The sequence below is a fragment of the Natator depressus genome, chromosome 4 (assembly GCF_965152275.1).
Source record: "Natator depressus isolate rNatDep1 chromosome 4, rNatDep2.hap1, whole genome shotgun sequence".
Lineage (NCBI taxonomy): Eukaryota > Metazoa > Chordata > Testudines > Cheloniidae > Natator > Natator depressus.
This window is the reverse complement of record NC_134237.1, coordinates 32,562,810-32,585,531: the sequence shown is the minus strand read 5'-3', so window position 1 is coordinate 32,585,531 and position 22,722 is coordinate 32,562,810. Positions and strand designations below refer to the sequence as shown.

General features: G+C 42.0%; 1 protein-coding gene across 1 annotated transcript; it reads left to right on the top strand.

Moving 5' to 3' along the window:
- The first annotated feature begins 1,860 nt into the window (after positions 1–1,860).
- ETNPPL (ethanolamine-phosphate phospho-lyase) lies at positions 1,861–21,263 on the top strand. Its single transcript, XM_074950732.1, has 13 exons — positions 1,861–2,083; positions 5,938–6,056; positions 6,224–6,383; positions 9,271–9,345; positions 10,515–10,608; positions 11,751–11,867; positions 13,751–13,833; positions 14,275–14,500; positions 15,888–16,042; positions 16,537–16,626; positions 16,982–17,112; positions 18,748–18,815; positions 19,463–21,263. The coding sequence occupies exons 1-13, from the start codon at positions 2,028–2,030 to the stop codon at positions 19,595–19,597; spliced, it is 1,509 nt and encodes a 502-aa protein (XP_074806833.1). The 5' UTR covers positions 1,861–2,027; the 3' UTR covers positions 19,598–21,263.
- Positions 21,264–22,722: the final 1,459 nt, after the last annotated feature.

Here is a 22,722-nt window from a genome sequence, read left to right as displayed (position 1 = left end):
TCACTGCATCAGTTACACCTTAGGTTTTGAAAGTTTTTCCTATCACTATAACAGCTAGAGAGTGAGTCTTAGGGCTGGTCTTCACTAGCAAACTAGATTGACCCAGCTATGTCACTCAGATGTGTGAAAAATCCACACCCCTGAGAAATGTAGTTAAGCTGACCTGAGTTCCCATGTAGACCGTGCTAGGTTGACAGCAGAATTCTTCCATCTACCTAACTACCAGCTCTCAGAGAGGTAGTTTTATTACAGTGACAGGAGAACCCCTCTGGTTGCTGTAGTGTCTACAGTGAAGTGCTACAGCAGTGCTGTTGCAACTCTGCAGCTGTGCCACTGTCGAGTTTTAAGAGCAGGCATAGCCATGCTATTTTAAATTAAAATTTAGATTCTGGAGTAACTGATAGCACCCTAACAAAGAAAAGAAAAGAATATTCGCTCATAGAGCTGACAATGATTTGACCTAGTTCAAGTCCTGATCTTTGCCTTCCAAAGATGTTGTAAAGGATAAGGGTAAATTCACTGATGTTTGTAAAACACTTTAAGAATTCAAAAATATTAGTGATGGCTGCAATCTGTTTTCTAGATGATGATGATTTATTTGGATTGCAGAAGCACAGAGGGCACCCAGTCAAGGATCAGGGCCCCATTGTGCTTAGGCACTGTACAAACACAGAACAACAAAGATGGTTCTTATATATTTGCCTGGCCTTACAGCTAGAACTTTGACAGATATTAGATCTGTAATAATGGATGGATTCTAGGAAGTATGTAGATGAAATATTATAGACCTTAAATTATGGTTTGGTTAACTTAACTACCCTAGGTTGCCCATCAATTGAGTCTATAGCTAAGATGATATACATAACAAAAGTAATTTGATAAGCGGAATTTTCAAAAAGGTGTACACTGGGTATCAAAATAAAGGCAATGATGTTCATAGCTCACTGAAGTATTTATGATGTGTAGGTGGTGTGCTATGTACAAATGTCCTGTGTATATTTTAAAGGGTCCCCTGCAAAGTAATTTTGGACCTAGTCCCTTGTAAAAGTAAAGCCGTTTTGTAAAAATGCAGTTCAGATGTTTGCAAGATTATGCTGTTTATGTTTTTTATGAACCCTCGATCAGTACATTGAAAAACATAGCTCAGATATGTCTTGCTAGGCTACTGTGGGTTTAAGCAATTGGGCAGAATGACCTATCCTCTCAGTCAGACAGAAGCCAAACTATTTATTGGTCACTTTTGGCTAAACCCTGTGTAATATTAGGAAATTTGGCCAGAAAACTAAAATACTCTGTCCTTCAGGACAATGCTTTGAAAGCTCAGGAGGGAAAGAACTGCAACCTAGATGCCAAATTAACATAAGCTTTCTATAAGCATGAGGTAAGTAATCCCCACAGCACCCCAGTGAGGCAGGTAAATAAGTCATAGAAGTAAATCATCCAGGGGATAAAATAGAAAAGCAGTAGAAGTAGTAGGGCTTAACATTCGACAGTATTTGTATGGGCCTATTCCATGGAACGCGGGCGACGGCAGTGAAGAGGAGCCAGGTAGTGAAGAAGAGGGAATTGTTGAGCCCCCTTGAGGAAGGTCCTCCATGGGGTGAAAGGAGAAAAGCAGAGAAGCAGTGGCCCAGAGGGGGAGGCAGTGGCCGTTGGAACAATGTTTAGAGTGTGTGTGTGGGGGGGTGAACACCATTGAACACCGCTGTTTATGATGGAAAGCACTCCAAGCCAGGGGGTGCGGCGCCCCGCGCCCCCATTTCCAGCAGCGCGGCCAGGAGAGCTGGGCCAGAGGGGAGGGAGGCTGGCTCTCCCCTGGGCAGGGCGGGGGCCGCGCAGAGCATAGCGCAGGAGGAGGGGTTTGGCAGGAGGCAGAGCAGAAGACGGGATAAAAGGAAGATGAGACAACCCGGCTCCCCGCCCCATCACCAGCCTCTTGGGACAAGGGCAGCGCAAGGCGGCAGGAGAAGAGGCGAGAGAGGCACAGCTGGCCAGCGCCCCGCGCCCCGCGGGAGAGCAGCGCCGGCATGAGCGAGCTGTACAGCAAGGCGGAGACCCTGGAGCTGAGGCGAAAGCACATCGGGTGAGCAGGGCCAGGGCGCGGGAGAGCTCCCGCGGCACTGCCGGGCCGGGCCAGGCTGCTGAGGGGGGGCGAGCTGTGGCCCCAGGCGCGGGGCAGGGGGAGCTGCCTCCTCGGGCGCAGAGCTCCCGGCTTTGCTTCTGGCGAGCCCCGCGGACCGAGCTGGGCACAGTCCCAGCAAGGGGCTGGCGGGAGCGGCCCCCTCTGTGGCCACCCGGCCGGCAGCTGAGCCCGCAGCCCCCTGAGCTTCTCCGCGCAGCGCATCCCTCCTGCCTGGCCCCTCCTCTTGCTGGGGTCCCTCCCTTCCACCAGCGCTGCACACACGCTGCGTCTGCCCTCGGCTAAACCCGAGACAAACAGGAGGCTGCGGGGGCAGAGCGGCGACCAGGGTGTGACAGTCAGTGCCCTGCGCTCGGTTACATAAACCAGCCTCCACTGAGGTTACGTAAAACGAGGAGGTTTGTCTTCCTCCCTTCGGCACAGGCTGAGCAGAAGCCGCGATCAGAGGCTGCTACATTTTACATATTTTATCCCCAAGTTTAAGTGCTTCTTCTGCCAGGAGAGCTGGACTAGAGAATTAAACGAATTTTGCAGCCAGAATAATAGGTAGCTTTTTGCTTCTAAGGTTGTTTTTCTAACAGTTTGTTTTAAATAGACTCAATTCTAGCTGAAATCCACGAGCCCTGTATAATAAATGGAATGGGCATCAGCGAATGGGCTGCATATTTAAATACATACTAGACCTATAAAAATGACCAAAAGAATTGAGAGTTATTAATATTGTTAAGAGCACATGGTAATACTGCTTTCCCACAGAGAGCCTTGTGATCCAGGGAGCCATTATAATAATCATTTACAATTCTATAGAACCTTCACAAAGACCATCAACGTGCTCGAAAAATTACATAACCCATAAGTTATACAGAGCTACCAGTGGGGAGGGCAGCAACCAGCAGATAGTGCATTGAATAGTCATGTAGAGGGGAAAAATTGGTAAACACCTGCTCTTACATAAAGCTTCAAGCTGGAGCAGACCAAGCAAAGCCTGCCCTCCGTTGCACCCAGGCAAATTCACAGTAGCTGCACTGAAGTTAATTGGTTTATCACTGCAACTGCAGACCCTAGCATGTGATCTTGGTTTTAAAGGTCTCTTACCCACAGTGGAAATTGCATAGAATTTAGTTCACCTACCTCAGACATATGAAGGGCTGAGTCATCCTGTTGGTAACCTGTGGCTTCAGGGAATTTTGACATGTCATAGTTGGTGCTTAAAGTAGTAAATCATCTTCCTTTGGTACCTTCCATTTGTGTGGCAAAACAATGTTGAGTTTACTTATATCAAATTTAAGTCATCATACATAGGTAGTACCTCCTCATTGTAGATAACTGGTGAAAGAAATACAAAGCAAGCAAGAGGAAGGTCAGTTTTTTAGTTTGTAATTCCGATATTTAAGACTTTGCCTCTTCCTGACAAATGCAGTCTCAAAAACTTACTGGTACTTATTTAATATACTGTACTTGATGGCAGATTGCACAAAAGTGAGCACCATAAAACTATGAAACAGAATAGAATGCCCAAAGTAAATTTTTAAAATGCTATTGTTTGGTTAATTCATGGGCGAATTTAGCAAACATAAAAGGGGGGTCTAAAGGGTTTGTCTTGAGCGTAACCTCGCACAGACAGCTATGGTGCAGATTTTCCACACCAACTCTGTAGTGCTCCCTATTGTGCCACTCTTAAAAGCCTCTTCTTAGTCAAGACTGTGCAACTGTGATATAATGGGAAGTAGGGTGAGGCCATCAAATACTATTTTCTTTCTTGTGACCTGAGCCAGGATTGAAAGAAAATGTGAACTATAGCCTTGTCACGGTGTGTATCCGATACCTGTTTATCATTTACCACAAGTTAAATAATATGGTTTTCTCCAGAGCGTGTGGTCTTGATTAATATTTCACTAGGTCATGCCAAGTGAAAAGCTAATTCATCACCATTAGATATGAAAGTACAAAGTTGCTCACTGACTTTCTAATATTATGCTACTGCTAAAATACTCACTTGTTTAGACTCCTAGGTGTATAGAGTCATATTGTGCCATCAATTGTTTTAATATGCTTAAAAATCAATGCCATCATAGCATGTAGAGCCAGTCATCTCTAAGGGCCAGATCTTGTGATCTGGGAGTCTTGCTTGAGTACACATTGCAGGATCAGGCTCTGTAAGGCAAACAGTAATGGAAATCTCATGGAAAGAAGTTACAACTACTAACTGAAAAACTGTACCAAAGAAATGATATTTGATAATGTTCAGTCTGTTGCTTTACCTCCATTTCACTTTTGAATTGTCTTATGGCAGTAGATTTGTAAGAGTAAATAAAGGGGAAATAGCTCTGAAAGATGCCCCTAGGTAACTGCTTAATCAGGCAGAAATTCAGACACTAAAATATTTCAAACACTATAGATTACATCTTATGAGTAACAGTTAGGGTCCATGTATACAATTAATTGTATTGCATCAGGTCACCATACAAAATGGACAATAAGGATGCTTTTAGGAAAGCAGTGTTATTATTTGGAAACAATCGCATCCCTCTTCGGTTAAATAAGTACTATGAAAGGTTTCTAAATGTTTTCTCCCTGTTCAGTAATATTTCTGAATATAACTGTATAGTAGGAATATGTGTCAGTGTTGCATGCTCAGAACAGAAAAAAGAGGGGAAAATTTTCAGACGTGCCTAAGTGACTTTAGAAGCCTGAATCTCATTTAGTCAGTGGGATTTGGGTGCTTTTGAAAACAAGGCTTAGCCGCTTTTGAAAATTTTGCCCAGAAAATCTCAGTACCCTAAGCCTGATTTTTCAGAAGCGCTGAGCACCTCTGAAAATTAAGCCCATCATATGTTGGCATTTTGTTCTAACATATGAACTCTATAAATCTCAGACATCAAATTCAGCATAGTCTTCCACTGTGCAATCAATTTGGGGCCATATATTTTTTAAAAGTTCTTAAAAATTAATCCTATTTCCAGAGAGTTAATTTTTTATAAACTTTCATATTATGTGTAAATTAATAAGACTGTGTCAGACAAACATAGCCAGACTTCCAAGGATGCAATACGGTGCACATTCCATTGTGCTCACAGGAAACCATACACAGGACTTTTGTACACAGGGACACTCAGCAATGTTAATCCAAACTATGTTTTAAATTGGATGAGTTAAATCATATTAAACTCCTGTGTGGACGCTTTTATTCAGAATCCAAGTGGCCTTAATTAAGTTTCACCACTGCAATTCTGAGTGTGTGTATATCCAAACAGGAGGTTAATGTACTTTTAAATCACTCCTTTAGTTAATTTTGATTAATTTTTCTCTATGTTCCCATGTTCAAGCCCGTAGATACAAAAGCAGGGGTTTGAAAATAACCTCATTAAGGACCTGCTCTTGTTCCCATTGAAGTCAATGGGAGCCTTTCCATTCATTTTAATGAGTTGGTTCAGGCCTCACTTGGCCATCAGTTAAACTACAACATAGTATACAAAAAAATCATATTTGCTTCACAGGCACTTCATAGAAGAGATGGCCTCATTTACCTATAATCTACTGAATGGCTTTTGTGATTTTAGTATTTCAAGCTTTGCCACTTCACTGATATAAAATAGCGTATTCCCTGGACTTCAGCAGCTGTCCATATGATGGTGAAGGTGCCTTTGAAGTCAGTGGCAGCTTTGCCTGTGCTGTGACTGCAGGAGTACATGGGATTTAGTTTTTGTTTTCCTGAGCCCTGAGATCATCAACTCTCAAGATTCTGAGGCAGGGCAACAACTGAGCAAGCTGAAATAATGTTATTCTATACTTTTTAGACCTTCATGCAAAGTTTTCTTTGCAAAAGACCCTATCAAGATAGTGCGTGCTCAGGGGCAGTATATGTATGATGAGAACGGAGAAAAATACCTGGATTGCATCAACAACGTCGCACATGGTAAGTACAAAAGCTCCATTGACTAAGTTTACGTCATTCCCACTAGAAATCAGAAGATCCTTTTTTCAAGGCAAGCTGACAGTGCTAGATTCAAGAGAGCTCCCTGACTCTCTTATTGTGATTCAGTAACCGATCACGTCAGTAATTATTCATAATTTCTCGTTTAGTTGGCCACAGCCATCCAGATGTGATAAAGGCTGCAGTGAAACAAATGGAACTGCTCAACACCAATTCCCGATTCCTGCATGACAACCTTGTCCAGTATGCTAAGCGCCTCACAACTACCCTGCCAGAGAAACTCTCCATTTGCTATTTTGTTAACTCTGGGTATGTCTGAAGGATTTTTCATTGACACTATTTTGTTGCTGTTTAAAAAGGACTTTGTCAGGTCAGTTTAGGCCCAAATTTTAAACTGTGAAAAAACAGGGTTTAACAAAACTAATACAAATGTTTCCATGGAAATTTATTTCTAAATAACTCTAGGAAAACTTGTATTTTGTTTTGGTCGGACTCAAAAATATCCTGTGCAGTGTTTGTGACCCTCACCTTTGCTGTATTGTCTTAGTCCATGAAAACCAGAAAGTGAAAGTGACCCTCAGCAAAGAGAAATGGACTAGTCTGTTTTCATGGTCTATGCCAAGCTTATGCGAAAAGGAAACAAACAGCATGTAAATAATAGGAAAATACATAATTTGGTTAAACTAAACTAGAATGTTTAACAACCTTTTTAGTCAACGTTCTTGGCTTCACTGAAAGAAATTACATGTTCAAATGTATTCTAATCCCAGATCCCCGCCAAACATGAATATGCAGCACCATATTCGTTTCTGGCATAGATCCCCAGAGAAATCACAAGCTTTGTGGACAGGCCCTGAACTCTGAGGATTGGTCCTTAGCAGGGAAGATCCAGCTGTGATTGGAATCTATGGCAATTTTCTCATTTACTTTGTTAGGACCAGATTTGACCCACAATATGGAAACTTTGAAGCAGTGATGATCCTTTTCTATAACAACTAGAGGAGACTACAGCAGAAAGAGCTGATACCATGTATTTTCTGAAAATAGATCTGTGTATTTAGAAACAAGAGGGCTCAAAAGAAAGAAAACACAAAATTAAAATTCAGCAGAGAAATTTACTCAATTCTCTTTGGTTGATCTCTGTAGAGGCATTATGTGTGTCTGTTTTAATCAACAGTCCACATTCTAATACGAAATGCTAAATGCTGTTATTCTTCAGTCCAAATAGATTTATAACCCAATATCCCTAAAGGGAGTGGATCTTTTTATTTAGCATAGCCAAGCTTGTACATATCAGTACTACCTAAAATCCTTATTCAGTCATTGCTATAACATAGCCTCAGAGTGACTTGTATTCCCCATCACAAGTCTTGTTGCTTCTTCTTGTTCCAGCAAATGGATCATTGGGGTATGTGGGTTGTACTATATTTTAAAGGGGGCAATATTGCAATAAAGATGATTTATTTTGTTTGGGATGTCTTACTGACTGAAGCCTATCTAAATCTTTCTACAAGATAGTCTGATGTACTGTAGGTTGATGGTTAGAGAGTAGTGTGGTTTGGTGCTGAGTGAGAGCCCTGACTTTCAGAGTAAACTTGGGTCTTCATCTGGGCCTGCTGCTATAAGGTGCTGAGCAGGATCTGGTCCATGTGGAGGCTGGGAAGCTGCTGCGAATTTTGTAACTTTAATATGAGTGGCAGTTGCATTGTTCTCCCAGCTGCTGGCTGCTGTATGAAGTGGTGTTATCTGTACAAAGGGGAGGTTAAAAAACGAGGAGTCCCTGTGGCACCTTAGAGACTAACATATTTATTTGGGCATAAGCTTTCATGGGCTAGAACCCACTTCATCAGATGTATGAAGTAAAAGATACAGGAGCAGGTATAAATACATGAAAGGATGTGGGTTGCTTTACCAAGTGTTAGGTCAGTCTAACGAGATAAATCAATTAACAGCAGGATACCAAGGGAGGAGAAATAACTTTTAAAGTGGTAAGAGAGACAGTTGACAAGAAGGTGTGAGTAACAGTAGGGAGAAATTAGTATTGGGGAAATTAAGTTTAGGTTTTATAATGACCCAACCACTCCCAGTCTTTATTCAGGCCTAATCTGATGGTATCTAGTTTGCAAATTAATTCCAGTTCTGCAGCTTCACGTTGGAGTCTGATTTTGAAGTTTTTTTGTTGAAGAATTGCCACTTTGAGGTCTGTTAGTGAGTGACCAGAGAGATTGAAGTGTTTTCCTACTGGATTTTGAATGTTATGATTCCTGATGTCAGATTTGTGTCCATTTATTCTTTTGCGTCCGGTTTGGCCAATGTAGATGGCAGAGGGGCATTGCTGGCACATGATGGCATATATCACATTGGTAGATGTGCAGGTGAACGAGCCCCGGATGGTGTGGCTGATGTGGTTAGGTCCTATGATGGTGTCCCTTGAATAGATATGTGGACAGAGTTGGCACCAGGGTTTGTAGCAGGGTTTGGTCCCTGGGTTGGTGTTTTTGTTGTGTGGTGTGTAGTTGCTGGAGAGTATTTGCTTCAGGCTGGGGGGCTATCTGTAAGCGAGGACTGGCCTGTCTCCCAAGGTCTGTGAGAGTGAGGAGTTGTCCTTCAGGATAGGTTGTAGATCCTTGATGATGTGCTGGAGAGGTTTTAGTTGGGGGCTGTAGGTGACAGCTAGTGGCCTTCTGTTACTTTCTTTGTTGGGCCTGTCCTGTAGTAGGTGACTTCTTGGTACCCTTCTGGCTCTGTCAATCTGTTTCTTCACTTCAGCAGGTGTGTACTGCAGTTTTAAGAATGCTTGATGGAGATCTTGTAGGTGTTTGTCTCTGAGGGATCAGGGCAAATGCGGTTGTATCTTAGAGCTTGGCTGTAGACAATGGATCATGTGATGCGGTCTGGATGAAAGCTGTAAAGTGCCCACAAGCAAACAGGGCTAGAGGAATAAAGCATCTCTTTGTTTGATACATATACAAAGAGCTGTTTTCCCTCTTATGTGGTATTTATGTTCTGAATCATAGCATTCTAATCTGAATAACAGAGCCTGCTGTGTTGATTGTTTGTATTAATCAATTCCATACCCTTTTTCTGTTTTAAATTAAAATGACTGATAAGTGCTTGCTAACCATCTAGCCCTGGTGTTGCAATAAACCATTTTGTAGTGTGTGTATAGTCCCCTAATGTGTTTATTATTTTGTAGATCTGAAGCCAATGACCTCGCCTTACGACTGGCTCGGCAGTATCGCGGACACCAAGATGTGATCACCCTTGACCAGTAAGTTTGCAGAATAGCATATAGAATGCAACTAGCCATTTCCGCAGTATCTTCAGAGGTCAACTCTATACAGTTGTATGGTATATTTCAGTGAAAGATCAATGTTGCCTTCATACAAACATTATAATTAAATATAGACAGCTCCATTTAAAGCGATGCTAACTAGGTTTTGAGACACAATCTGACAACAAGAAGTAAACTGAGATCTGAAGGGACACTAAAGTTTGGTGGGTCTGAAAGCTGAGCTACCATGATAGATGTCCTAAACTAGGCCTGGTCTCACACACTTATGCAGGAAAAATATCCACAGAGCTACACTCAATTAATGTTTTACCTATGTGACAACTACAGGACTAGAAAACTTACAGTTCTATATATGTGGGTTTGCGGTGGGGACAGGGGGGTTTAGTGGATCTATGCTGTTTTGTTGTTGTTGTTGTTGTTGTAAATCCTAGACTCATACTGTCACAGTGGCCAAACTGGTGCTACAACATTAAGAACTAACTTTTCAAAAGGGCAGGTGCCCAGCCTCCCTTTTGACATGCTATAAAATTTGTGCCTCCATAATTAACTGGAGCAAATCTGAGTGTTTGTGTACCCGACTATCTGATTTGCAGCCCTCTTTTAGAGTCTGCCAAAATCAGACAACATTTACTAAATCCCAGGTTAAGGGCCCTTGTGGAATACCTCAGGGGAGAGGATCCCAACACCCAAGTGCAGTGGCAGCTGTGCCCTGCCTGTGCTACAATCGTGGATGCATGTGGCAGCTGGCAGGTGATGGCTGGAGCAGAGGTGGGACATGGAAGGCTGGAGATGGGAGGGGATGTGGCCAAGGTGTACTGGCTCCCAGCAATTCTGCATCCTTTCAAAATCCTGTGGGCCATTGTTACAGGTAGACTTAGGAAGACACCAACATTTTCTGTCCTTTCACTGGCAGGGATGAATTTGGCTTATTGATTCCAATCCTGCTCCACTGAAGTGAATAATAAAACTCCCACTGCCTTCATTAGGTCCAGGAGTGGTCCAATTAACTTGAGCAGCCCTCACAAACACCACCCCCATGTTTCTGGGTACTTTTTTTAATTCTGGGTTGTGTGTGTGTGCAGTTGTGAATTTTAGCTTTTCTAAAACCTTAATGATAGTGATTTTGCATTTAACTCCCATTGCAGTGCTTACCATGGTCATGTTTCTTCTCTGATTGACATTAGTCCATATAAATTTAATCAGCTGGGGAAGGAGGGCAAAAAAGAGTTTGTGCATGTGGTGAGTATTTTTTCAATTGCATATAAATTACTGTCCTTTGTAGGTGTTTTTTCCCTTTCCTCTAGAGTCATTTCAAAATCTGCCTGTGTGCTAGCTTTATTTCCCCAGATAAAATTATTCCTAACCTGTCATACTACACACTCCTGTCATTTTATAACAAAGGATTAAATTCAGCAGAAATGTTTGCTGCTGGATTTGTAACAAGTGGCTTATTACTAGCTTTGATGCTGAATTGCAATACAATGTAATGATATATTAATTTATGGGTAAGGAAATCAGTAAACAGCTGATTAGCACTCACCTGGTTAAAGCTCGAGTGAGCCTCCCACTGCAAATCTCCAGCCCTAAGTCATATGTAGGCCTCCATCCAGCTATCTCCCACTCTAGAACTGGTGCTACAGCTCTTGTGACAATGACATTCCCCAGGCTGGTTTCTACCTTCCAATGACCCCTCCCTGGCCCTTTGAACCCTCCCCACACTGTTCGTAGGGGTTGGCAAGCCTGTGGCAGGCCCACCTTCTCTCACAAAATAGGAAGCCAAGCGGTACAAATGAAGCACAGGTTTCCCGTGGAAGGAAGGGGCATCAACTATTCTTGCAGTCTGTAAGAACTGGAGTCAGTCAGTACTATAGACCAGGAACTGGCGGTGGCTATGGGCTGAATGGATGCATATGGTGGAAGGCTCTTTGAAGAATGGAGGCCTGGAAGGTTGCTAGCGCTAAGTGGCTAAGGCTGCCACTCGGGAAAGTGCATTGATATTGCTCTGAATAATGACTTCATGGCTCTTCCCTAAATAAGTTAAACTTAAACAAGGGGAATAGTCCTGCCCTCACACATTTACTCATCTCTGTATTTCCTATAAACAGAGCTAAGCCCTGGAAAAGAAGACATTAGTCAAATACTTATTTCACATCTAGAGGAAAGTATCTTTCCTGTAATACATGGTACAAGCTTCAACTCCTAATAGTGTACATGAAGTTCAAGGCAGAAATTCAGAATATCCAAACTTTGTGATATGTATGAGAGAAGGTGGTATTTTTTCCGATACAGTTACATCCCTAATGAAAAACACTGGGAACTGTCCAATAGAAAATGAATATTGCAAGAAGGCATGCATTTGAAATAAACTCTGCTGCTTTCAGGCTCATTCTCCAGATATCTACAGAGGAAAATACAGGGAAGATCATCCAGATCCAGCAAATGCTTATGCAGATGATGTGAAAAAGATTATTGAAGAAGCTGAGAAGAGTGGGCGCAAGGTTTGTAGCATGAGCTGTAGAAACACTGTAACCCTGTTCATGTTTAGTAATGAAACTACATCTGTTGGCAAAATAATAGGGGGGAAAGGAGACAAAAGATCAGCATCTACACAGTGCAATTTCTTCTCCTTTTCTGCCTTCACTCTTCTGTTATGGGTTTTATATTCCAAGGCTTCCATTTTCCCCTTGATGCACTTTCATAACTCTCATTAACATCCATGAAAGTTATATGCAAGGATCAAGAGGAGAATAGACTCATAAAGGAGCAAATAAATCAAAAGTTGTTTAATTCACTATTTCGTGAGCCTTTGAAACACAGTCAAGCTTTCAAGTCCTGTTTGAGAGATTATGGTGAAAGTCTTAGACAGGACATCTAGAAAACCACTGCCTGGAGAACAGATAAATGAGGAAAATCACGTTTCTAAATTCACCATTGCATTCAAGCACATTGAGATAAATGTATTGCACTTTTACGCCTCATAACTTGGAATCCAAGTACAAGCTGGTGATAACCTGTGCTGCAATCGTGGATGCATGTGGCAGCTGGCAGGTGATAGCTGGAACAGAGGTGGGACATGGAAGGCTGGAGATGGGAGGGGTTGTGGCCAAGATGTACTGACTCCCAGCAATTCTGCATCCTTTCAAAATCCTATAAAATTTGATTTGAATGTCTGTTACCCAGTGCTTCCTGGGACAATTCTAATTTTTTTGAAGACTGCTAGGGATTGATCTAAAGCCTGCTGAAGCCAATAGAAAGACCGCAATGGATATTGGATCAAACAGTCCCCTTTTAGTCCAAAGGGTTACATCACCTGTCTTTAATTTCTTCATCAATTTTTTTTTCTTTTTTTGACTAACTGACAGTTTTTTTTTCTTTTCTTGTCTTCCTTTTTTCCCTCCTTTTGCATATCTTCTTAGGTTTTGGTGCCGTAGACCTGTGACAGAGCAAGTTGTGATAAAGGCTAAAGTCTCACATGCTATGGGGACCCTCGTACTGTTTGGCAGTAGTGTGCCTCTTCGAATATAGTGTACACTTCTTTACACGTTACTGCTCGACCTTGTTTCCAGGAAGACTGCATTGCTGGCCAGCTCGCGTGCACCTGTTGATGCTCAGGGAGGGTTGCACAAGCGGTGTGGGAGGCAATCTGTTACATAGCAGACTTGTGGTGACGCTCCTGGGAGATTTGGGGTAACACTGTCTGTGCTGCACAGACTTAATGTTGACAAGGAATGTAAAACTTGATGTTCCAGTGTATCTGATCTGCTGCTGTTGCCCTTCCTGATTTGGAATAACTACTTTTTTTCATTCCTAGCAACTGGAATTACTTCACCTATAGATTCTCTTTTGTGAAGTGCCTTGCCCTAATATATTGCTTGTTTAGTCATTTGCCTGAGGCAGGGGTGCCCAAAGCAAAGCCAGGGTGTTCTAAAAATGCAAACTCTGTCTGCCCTGTCCCTGGCCACCACAGGTTTCTACTGCTGGTGTTCCCTGACACTAAGCAATTTCTATTCATCTATCAGGGAAATCACAAGTACCAGTAAGTATGTATTTTTTTAATTGAAATTTCTATGTAAACTTACATGGACCTTATAAACCTGATCCAACTCCCACTGAGGCCAGTGGGACATCAGTGGCTGGTGGTTTAGGTCCTGGATGTGGCCCTTTGATTTCTGGCAGGCTGCCAGCGTGGCCCTCGGTGTTGCAAATTTGGGCACCCCTAATGGAAATGTTATGCCTTAGACATTGACAACAAACCACAGCTGTCCATCCCAGCATGTTATTAAAGTCACCCAGATCTTTACAATTTCTTTCTGTGAGCGTTAGCTTATTTGCAAAGGCTAGATAGAGGAACATTGCTCTTACTTCATCTTCTTTTATGTAGATTGCGGCCTTTATTGCTGAATCCATGCAGAGTTGCGGAGGCCAAATAATTCCACCTGCAGGCTACTTCCAGAAAGTGGCAGAGTATGTACAATACTTGGAATGGGCATAGCTGAGAAGTTACGCAGAGTAATAGGTTGAGGCTACAGGCTTATTCTATTAATCCCTTAGGGGTGCCCTTAGGGGGGTTTTTGTCCTTCATTTTTGTTCCACCTTTTAAATACCATTATGTAACTCATGTCCAATGGAATTTTCAGTTATCAATCACTTTAAAAAATACAATCCATATGTGTATCATTAAAAAGCAAACAAGTAGCTTGAAATGGAGTGATTTAAACATCAACCATAAAATGCAGTTGTGGGGTTTTGTCTGAAATCTTCTAAATTAATTGTATGCTCATCGGGAACAGGGACTTAGTCAAATTGTAAACTTCTGTAACACACCCTCCTTTGCGCTAAAATTAGGCCTGGACACTAGAATCCTATTATGTGGTGTGGCATTTGGACTGTTCCTTTTGTTTTCAGATATGTGCATAAGGCAGGTGGCGTATTCATAGCTGATGAAGTCCAGGTTGGTTTTGGTCGAGTTGGGAAACATTTTTGGGGTTTCCAGTTGCAAGGCAAAGACTTCGTACCCGATATTGTCACCATGGGAAAGCCAATTGGCAATGGCCATCCAATGTCTTGTGTGGTTACAACAAGAGAGATTGCTGAAGCCTTCGGTGCCTCTGGATTGGAGTATTTCAACACGGTAACGTTCCAGATGAAAGTCTTCCTTTTTACTCCTACAATAGCTTTAGTCTGTATTCAGTGCTTGCAGAAGACGCTGGGTTCATAGAGCTGGAGAACTGTAAGGGCCTAAGTTTCAAAAAACTCAGTATCCAACTTTGGAGCCAGATTTTCAAAAGAGCTCTGCTCCCATGTAGACTCCTAAAAGGAAGTGGTCAGGTTTTCAAAAGTGCTCAGCATCAACAGCTCCCATTGAGAACCCGAATTCCATGGGGCCCTTATTTTCTTTACCTCTCAGGGGCAGCTAAACACTCTCCCTGTATCAGGAAACACTGGAGCTGTGCAAATATTGCAAAGCCACTACTTTGATTTCGTCTCGCCTGTTCAGTCAGATGTCTGCCATCTTTTCCATTGTGACTGAGTCTTGTCACTAACTGCAACCAAGTTCCATTACTTAGTCGGAGTCCCTTTAAGCTTTAGATGGCAGAGATTCTGAGAGGTGGCTGTGGAACCATATGACTGGAATGCCGTAAATGCTATTCACTAAGAACTTTGGAAAAAACACCATCAGGGTCAATTTATTTCATCAACATCTTTAAAAGAATGAATGATTGTAATGTTACACCCTATCCAGCAGAAGATAATGGCTCACATTGTCCCTCTGAGCTCACATATGGAGGGGACACTCAAAATGGATCTTACCTTTTCCGTATGGAAGGCTGGTCAACTGCCTCAACAGCATCATCCCTTTCTCTCTCATACAGTTGCTGGACCAAGAAAATGCCAGTAGTTGTCCAAGCTTCTGAATCTACAAAAAAAGTGGGGGGGGGGGGCAGGATTAGACAGTTGTATGGATCACACGAATATCCAGAGCTGTAATAATTGAGTATTGGAAGGGAGATAAAACCTCATGTTTTGGGGCTTAAACAGCTCTTTAACTATTAAGAGTTAGGGTGAGACCTTCGGGGTGTATGTGGGGAGGGGAAATGGGACAGATTACCCCACCCCTGTCTACTGCAGGGTTTATTGCAGCTGCCTCTGAAGCATCCAATTCTGGCCATTGTCTATAACAGCATACTGGACTATATGGACCTCAGGGCTGATATAGCATGGCAATTCCTGTGGTCCTATGTTTTTTGCAACCTGAGGCTGAGGAACAACTGGGGAGGGACATCTTGGGTGCACCCCACTGCACTGCATGGTTGGGGGGAGAGGGGCAAGGGAGGGAGGATCCAGTATCCCATTTTCTTCCTGAGCAACCAAGCAGGGACTAAGCACAATGTTGCCTAAAGTCCCTTTCTTTAAGCTTTGTTCACATTTTACTGACGTGGGAAATGTTAGTGAAGCCCCCAAGGATGGAGGCAGAACAGAATTTCAACCACTGTTTTCCCATTTGTCTTTGCCTTCAGTTTGGAGGCAATCCAGTGTCCTGTGCTATTGGCCTGGCTGTGCTCGATGTAATTGAAAAAGATGATCTCCAAGGAAATGCCATACGAGTAGGGAATTATCTAACAGAGCTGCTGAACAAACAAAAGGAAAAACATCCTTTAATAGGAGATGTCAGGTAGGTACCTCAGGGTACAATCAAGAAGTTCCCAGGCAGAAGGTGGGACAGAGAAGTGGTTATTCTGGTAGCCCAATAGGCGAAGAATATAGGACAAAAATGAGGAAATTATAAGTGATGATTATGTCTTGTAAATTATCCAAAAAAATGGATCCACTCAAATTTCCTGGTTTTTGTTTTTATTCATGTCATGGGTTAAAATCCCAATCCAAGCTGTAAGTATAAATAACAACGAATCAAGTTACAGGTAGTTTGGACCTACAGGAGGTAATGAGAGGCTTTTCTCTTTAACTGACAAAGCAACTTTATTAAGCCAGCAATGTGTATATCTTTACAAATAGCATTGAAAAACTTAGTAGATGAAAGCGTAGTATCTTTCTCTATATATTTAACTCACTTGCTGGAATTGTTGGAGCAGTGTTACTATCTGTGCAAGAGAGGGGCTTTGCTATTGGACAGTGGATCTTATCTTTCTTCCTCCCTTTATGTTCTAGGGGTATTGGCTTGTTTGTTGGAGTAGATCTGGTGAAGGATCAACTGACGAGAACACCTGCCACAGCTGAAGCCCAGCATATTATCTACAAGTAAATATTTATCCTCTGTGTGCATGCATAAAGTACACTGGGGGCAATCTCAATCTGACCCTTTACCGGCCTTTTCTTAAGGAGGTTGAAAACCTTGATTTTTCTCCAGCAGATATACACACACCACTTTAACTGGAAATTAATATAACCTTTGATTTAGCATTAGAAGACGCAGACAGTGGCCCAACCCCTGACCTGGTGTAAGCAGATGTAATTCCCTAACCTTCAGCATTGTTACATCTACATACAACCGTCTGGCGTTTGGTCTGATGGACCTCTCTGAATCCTGACATATGCAAGTTACATTGTGCACTTAGATGCCTTTTTACATGTGCATCATTTGTTTTCTACACAGACTGAAAGAACAGCGGATCCTTCTGAGTGCGGATGGACCCCATAGAAACATTCTGAAATTTAAACCACCCATGTGCTTCACTATGGAAGATGCAAAGCTTGTAGTGGACCAGATTGATGAACTCCTCACAGGTATGCATGCATTACAGAATGTCCCTCCTTGTTTGTTTCCAAATGATATGCCGGAAACACCCCCTAAAACCACTGAAATCTATACCATTACGTGCAGAAAATCACAGCAAAGATTCACAGGAAAGCTGGCTTTTAAAATTTTATTTCCCTTTCCTTGACAGAGCTGTTCCCCTGGCTCTATCCTAACACACTTTCTTAATGCAGTTTTTTATAAATTATGTATAGGGCCCTTTATTTACATTGATGCGAACCTGTCAGGCCAAATCCTGCACTTACCTCTGCCACATCCCCATTATTTATTATTGTCTGTTTGTTTCTGGTGATACCCCTAACATGGTAGACAGCAGAATTCCTACCCTCAAGGGTTTTGAAGTTAATGGGGTTGCAGAAGATGTAACTCATCACAGGATTTGGCCCACTGACTTTAAAGAGGTTGCACAGGTGTTGGATAGATCAGTAAATGGCTAAACTTTTCAAAGTGACCTCTAATATTGGATTCATCAGTTTTTCCTTGCACAACTTTCAACGTGATGGGTCAAATTCTGCTCTCCTTTACATCCCTGCAATCCTGCAGACTCCTCTGTTCTGTGACAGGCAATTGGCCCAATGCCAAATGACCCCCAAAATGTGGGCACATAAAGGCACCTTTACATTCTCTATTCCTCATCTGTATCGAGTACTTCTTGGCCACAACTGAGGATCTGGCTCAGTGGTGTTCATCATCATGTTCCTATTACGCCTCTGGTGTTTAGGGCAGTGACGAAGCTCCTCCACTCCTGTCTGTTTCTGGCAAGTCTTTCAATGGTTCCCCAGCTGTGCCTGAGGTTTTTTAGCTCGGCTTCCACAGCTCTTCGCCATGTTGTTTTTGGACGACCTCTTTTTCGCTTGCCTTCACGTGTCCATCTTATTGCCACTCTGGTGGTGGAATCAGTTTCCATCCAAAGCACATGACCAATCCATCTCCAACGCCTCCTGCAATGATGGTGCTCAGATCTTCTTGGGTGCACTATGTCAATAGATCTTGGTTTGAGATTGTTCTGGGACAAAAGATATGGAGGATTTTTCTGAGGCAGGTTGCATGGAATGAAGACAGTTTGGACATCTCATACTTTCTCATTCCCCAGCATTCTGCACTATAAAGTAGTGTTGAAAGTACGCAGCTCTGATAAATCTGGAGTTTGGTTTTGGTGTTGATTATTTCCAGACTGTATTTAAGATCCTGAAGGTATTCCTGGCTTTATTGATTTTGTTCCAGATCTCCTGGCTTGTTCCACCATCCTGGAGTTACAATAGTGTAAATTAAGTCAAAATTAGGCCCTTTATTTATGTGCCAACCTGAAGGCAGATCTGTACAGAAGTGCTAAGCTTGCAAATTTCACCTCTGCTCTAAATGCCTACCATCCTCAGGCTACTAATCATGATAAATTCATCATTCTCCAATGCAGTGTGTTAGAAAGGGTTAATTAGTTCTTCAGTTAAGCTTATTATCTTTCTGTACAGTGAACATGTGGCTAGTAGCTCAAGTGCAGTATTGTCAAGGTAATAGACATTACACCTTTTTATGGGTGCAATTTTGTAACGGTGATAATGCTTGGCAATGAAAACATGATCATTGAATACTTTTGCTTGTTTTAGCTTTGGAAGAAGCAACTGGAGCCAGGACAGGAAATGGAAGATCTACAACCGCACAACATAAAAGAAAAGTAAGGGTTGGGGAAGCACATACAAATGACTTGACTGGAGGTATAGCATAAACCCAGAGGTGTGAGTGATCTAGACTGATGTAACTGAGATCAGAATCTGATCTATGATAAGAGAAGACAGAAAACAATCTGTTATGATTCCTGTTACTGAACAAATATGAAGAGCTGAGTAACTGACTATATTCTTTAAATATTATTTTCAAAAAGTTTCAAGGATTTCACTTCCATCTTATACCTTTGAGTGTGAGTAGCCTACATGATTGGACCCCATAGATTGCAGTGTTAGCCTTGGACACTAAAAATAGGCATATTACAGATAGCCCTGCAAGGTTCCCTAAAGAGCATATGCTGTATGTGTTTTCTGATGATGTCCTGAAGGGCTGGAGAGCAATAATTGAATCTCCCAGTAGGATGACTATTAAGGCAGAGATCTTATACTAATGGCTACTCTAGAAATACCATAAATGGGGCCTACGCTTCCTTTCGCATACACCTGTGTGAAAGTGGAGTAACTCCATTGATCTGAATGGAATAGCTTCACTGAAAGAGGAAAATCAGGCAGACAGCTTCCTAACCCTACAGCCAAAGTATGGGATTAGAGATTGATACAAACGCAGGCTTATTCATTAAAACTTTTTGCGTTTCAGATGACTAATGAAGGGAATTCCCAGTCAGACTGTATCGGTGAAAGCATCAACCATATCAACGGTACTGCCTGCAGACAAAAAAATGGCTTGTACACTGATAACCGTACAGTGCCTTGTAAAAGGATCAGAACATGAAAGGAGACGTTTTCTTTAGATCAGTGTATTTAAAAAAAAACAAAAAAAGGATGAGTGGATGTGTGCAAGTATCATACTGATTATTCAGGGTCCAATCCTGCCTTCTTACGTGAGCAAGACTCCATGTAGCTTTATTGGTAGTTTAAAATACATTTTCACCCACATAAGGACTGCAGGGTCAGCCCTTGAACTTAACCAGATAGGGGTGTGCTAAATAAAGTTCTGATTTTTAACCCTCTTGGGTCATGATATTTAGGTCTGGTATAAGTGGCTGCATCTCCACTGAAATTCATGGAGTTGCTCCTGCTTACGTAATGTCAGAATTTGGGCCATTGTGCTTAATAACCATGGAACCACAGGACCAATCCTATTAAATCCTTGTTTGCAAAGCATTACACCTTTTAATGTATTTGAAATTTCAGTATGCAGTATTGAGATGTTAATTACTTTCCATGTTTTAATGGCTCAGTTTACAACACAAAGCTTGAGAGACAATTCACACTGGGAAAAGATTTAGGGCCTATGGACCAGGTCCTCAGCTGATATAAATTGGTATTACTGTAGTGAAGAAAATAGAGCTCTGCCAACTTTATACCCACTAAGGATTAGGGTTGGTGTGTACAATTATATGAACACAACATGTGTGCAAGATTCCCACTTAATATTTAGAGATTAAAAGAGTTTGGATTATAGTTTTTTGCATAGCAAGTGACTATAATTTATTAAACTTTTTGTTATGGGTAAGTGGCAATCTACTCAAAAATTATCTATAGTAAAAATTACTGTAAAGAGACTCTGTTTAAAACAAAAGACATCTTTCCATGCACAACAAATGCAGGAAGATTTTAAAAATCAATTACTTTAACCTCAGGCTAGCATGAAAATGAGATTTCCAGGGGTAACCCCAATTTGAATTCTTATGATATTAGACATTTTTAATTGTTGTACTAGCCTCATACAAAATCGGGTCTGATCCTTTGAAGTGCTGAATGCCTGTCAATTCCCATGAAAGATAGTCAACAAACCTTGAGGGTGCTCTGCACCTGGCAGGATTGGGACCTCAAACATATAACATTTGTTACATTACTAAAAGGGGAGGTCCACAGAATAGAGCGTGAGACACAGAACAAACTAACACAAGGATCAGACGGTATTCTTACTCCAGCTTCCCAGATGGGTTTGGGTGGGAGCAGAATCCAGAGGAGCTTAGCTGTTCCCCTTGCTCACCCCAGCTTAAGCACTTTGGACTTGTTTTTCTGCCGCTAGCAGTAACATGGACCTTGCATTGCAGGTGTGAGTGTTAAAGTTGGATCAGGGCTTTCAAGTGTCACAATTTTAATGCATGCACAAGTAGGCTTTATGGAACTAATTGAGGGCTTTTAAAAATGAGTTATATTTACTTTAACAAAGACAATATGGCTTTATAATTTTCATTTACTAAGTTTTGCTGCTTTATACTTGTTAATGACTTTTCATTAATTGCATATGATGACTGAAAACTAAGAGGTTCTGCTATTTCTAGTCAGTCTTATCTAGTTTTATACCTTTAACCATTATGTTTTATTGGTATTTTCTGTATGAACTCTTCTGGTAGCATCAAGCCAGCTCATTAACTGTTCAGCGATCCTTGGTTATTTCAAAAATTAAAGTTATTTGTAAACACAAAGACCTTGTGCACTTTGTTTTGAATTTAACCATTTACTCTTTTAAACACTCAGTTAATGAGGAAAGTAGTGTTCTGGTGCTTACTCCTGTCTACCTCCCCCTAGCCAAGGGTTGGCTTCAAATTGAGTTATATACAGGCATAGCTTTATTGCTTTATTGTTATATACATGGCTTTATTGCACAGATTATAAACTAGTCAGGTTTTGTCTATACTGGAATCTAAAATGGCCTTTAGCACCTTTCTAGAACAGTTTTTAAACACTTCTGAAAAAAGCCTCTCATTTAGAAGCAACAGAAGATCTTCATTCTCTATCTGTGGCCGTCTCATTTTAACATGGCATATGTCCCCATGCAGCTGATTAACAGAGTACAGATCCTCAAGATGTAGGCCTTGTCTGCATGAGAATGTTAGACTGGTATAAGTCAGTTTTCTTTTAAACTCATTTCATTAATCTGGTGCCCCTGGGAGTTAGGTACCCAGGCACTTCTGAAAATCCCACTGGGTACCTACCTGCACCTTTAGATGCCTAAATACCACTACAAATCTAGCCCTCAGTTGCCTTCCATTGCAAATATAAACTCAAGCGTTGGGATGATTATCCCTTCAGTTTATAGCCAGCCTCCTCCCTTCCTCCATCTGGGCTTTCTCCTGACAAGGATTTAAAGATTGCGCTAGCTAACACTTCTAAACTAGGCACGTTTTAATTCACTATGTGCTAAACTGGTTGAGTTAACGTCTAGGCTCCCGCCTAGGCTTTCACCACATTCAGCCAATGGCATGACCTCAAGGTGGGTAAGACAAAAGCAGAAGAACAACAGCTACTCTGCTGCAGCTGCAGGTGACCCATCCCTGGCCACCAGAATATCAACGTAGAGGACAGGTAAAAGAATAGACAACAAGGATCAATAGGGAAGGACAGAAGAACAAGTGTAGCTTTAGCTACTGACAATCGTTATCCTGAATGATGGAGCCATGAGGGCCACATCTACTGATGGGTGGGGGAAGAGGGGCAGAAGCTAGTGGGATTCAGAGGTGGCTGAAGACTTCTGTTGAGGAAGTATGGTGTCAGCTGCTGAAGATTTGGACATGGGTTGGAGATGGAAGGATACACATTCTAGGTCAAACTGCACCCAGCCCTGTGTGAGTGCACAAGGGGGAAATGGTGCAAGAAGACTTCTTCCCTCTCTTGAATGTGGGGGAAGGGCCAGGCAAAATGCCAGTGCTTGTGCACTCAGTGTTTTGCTACCAGACATATTTACATTCCCTTATAAGGTTTGTTTGCAACTCAAGGTGCTTAACATGTTGTAAAGGCTACTGTGGATAGTCCATGCAGACTTGTTCTAGGCCAGCAGTTCTCAACCAGGGGTCTGAGACCCCCTGAGGGGCCTCAAGCAGGTTTCAGGTGGTCCCCAAGCAGGGTTGGCATCAGACGCCATGGGACTCAGGGTAGAAAGCTGGA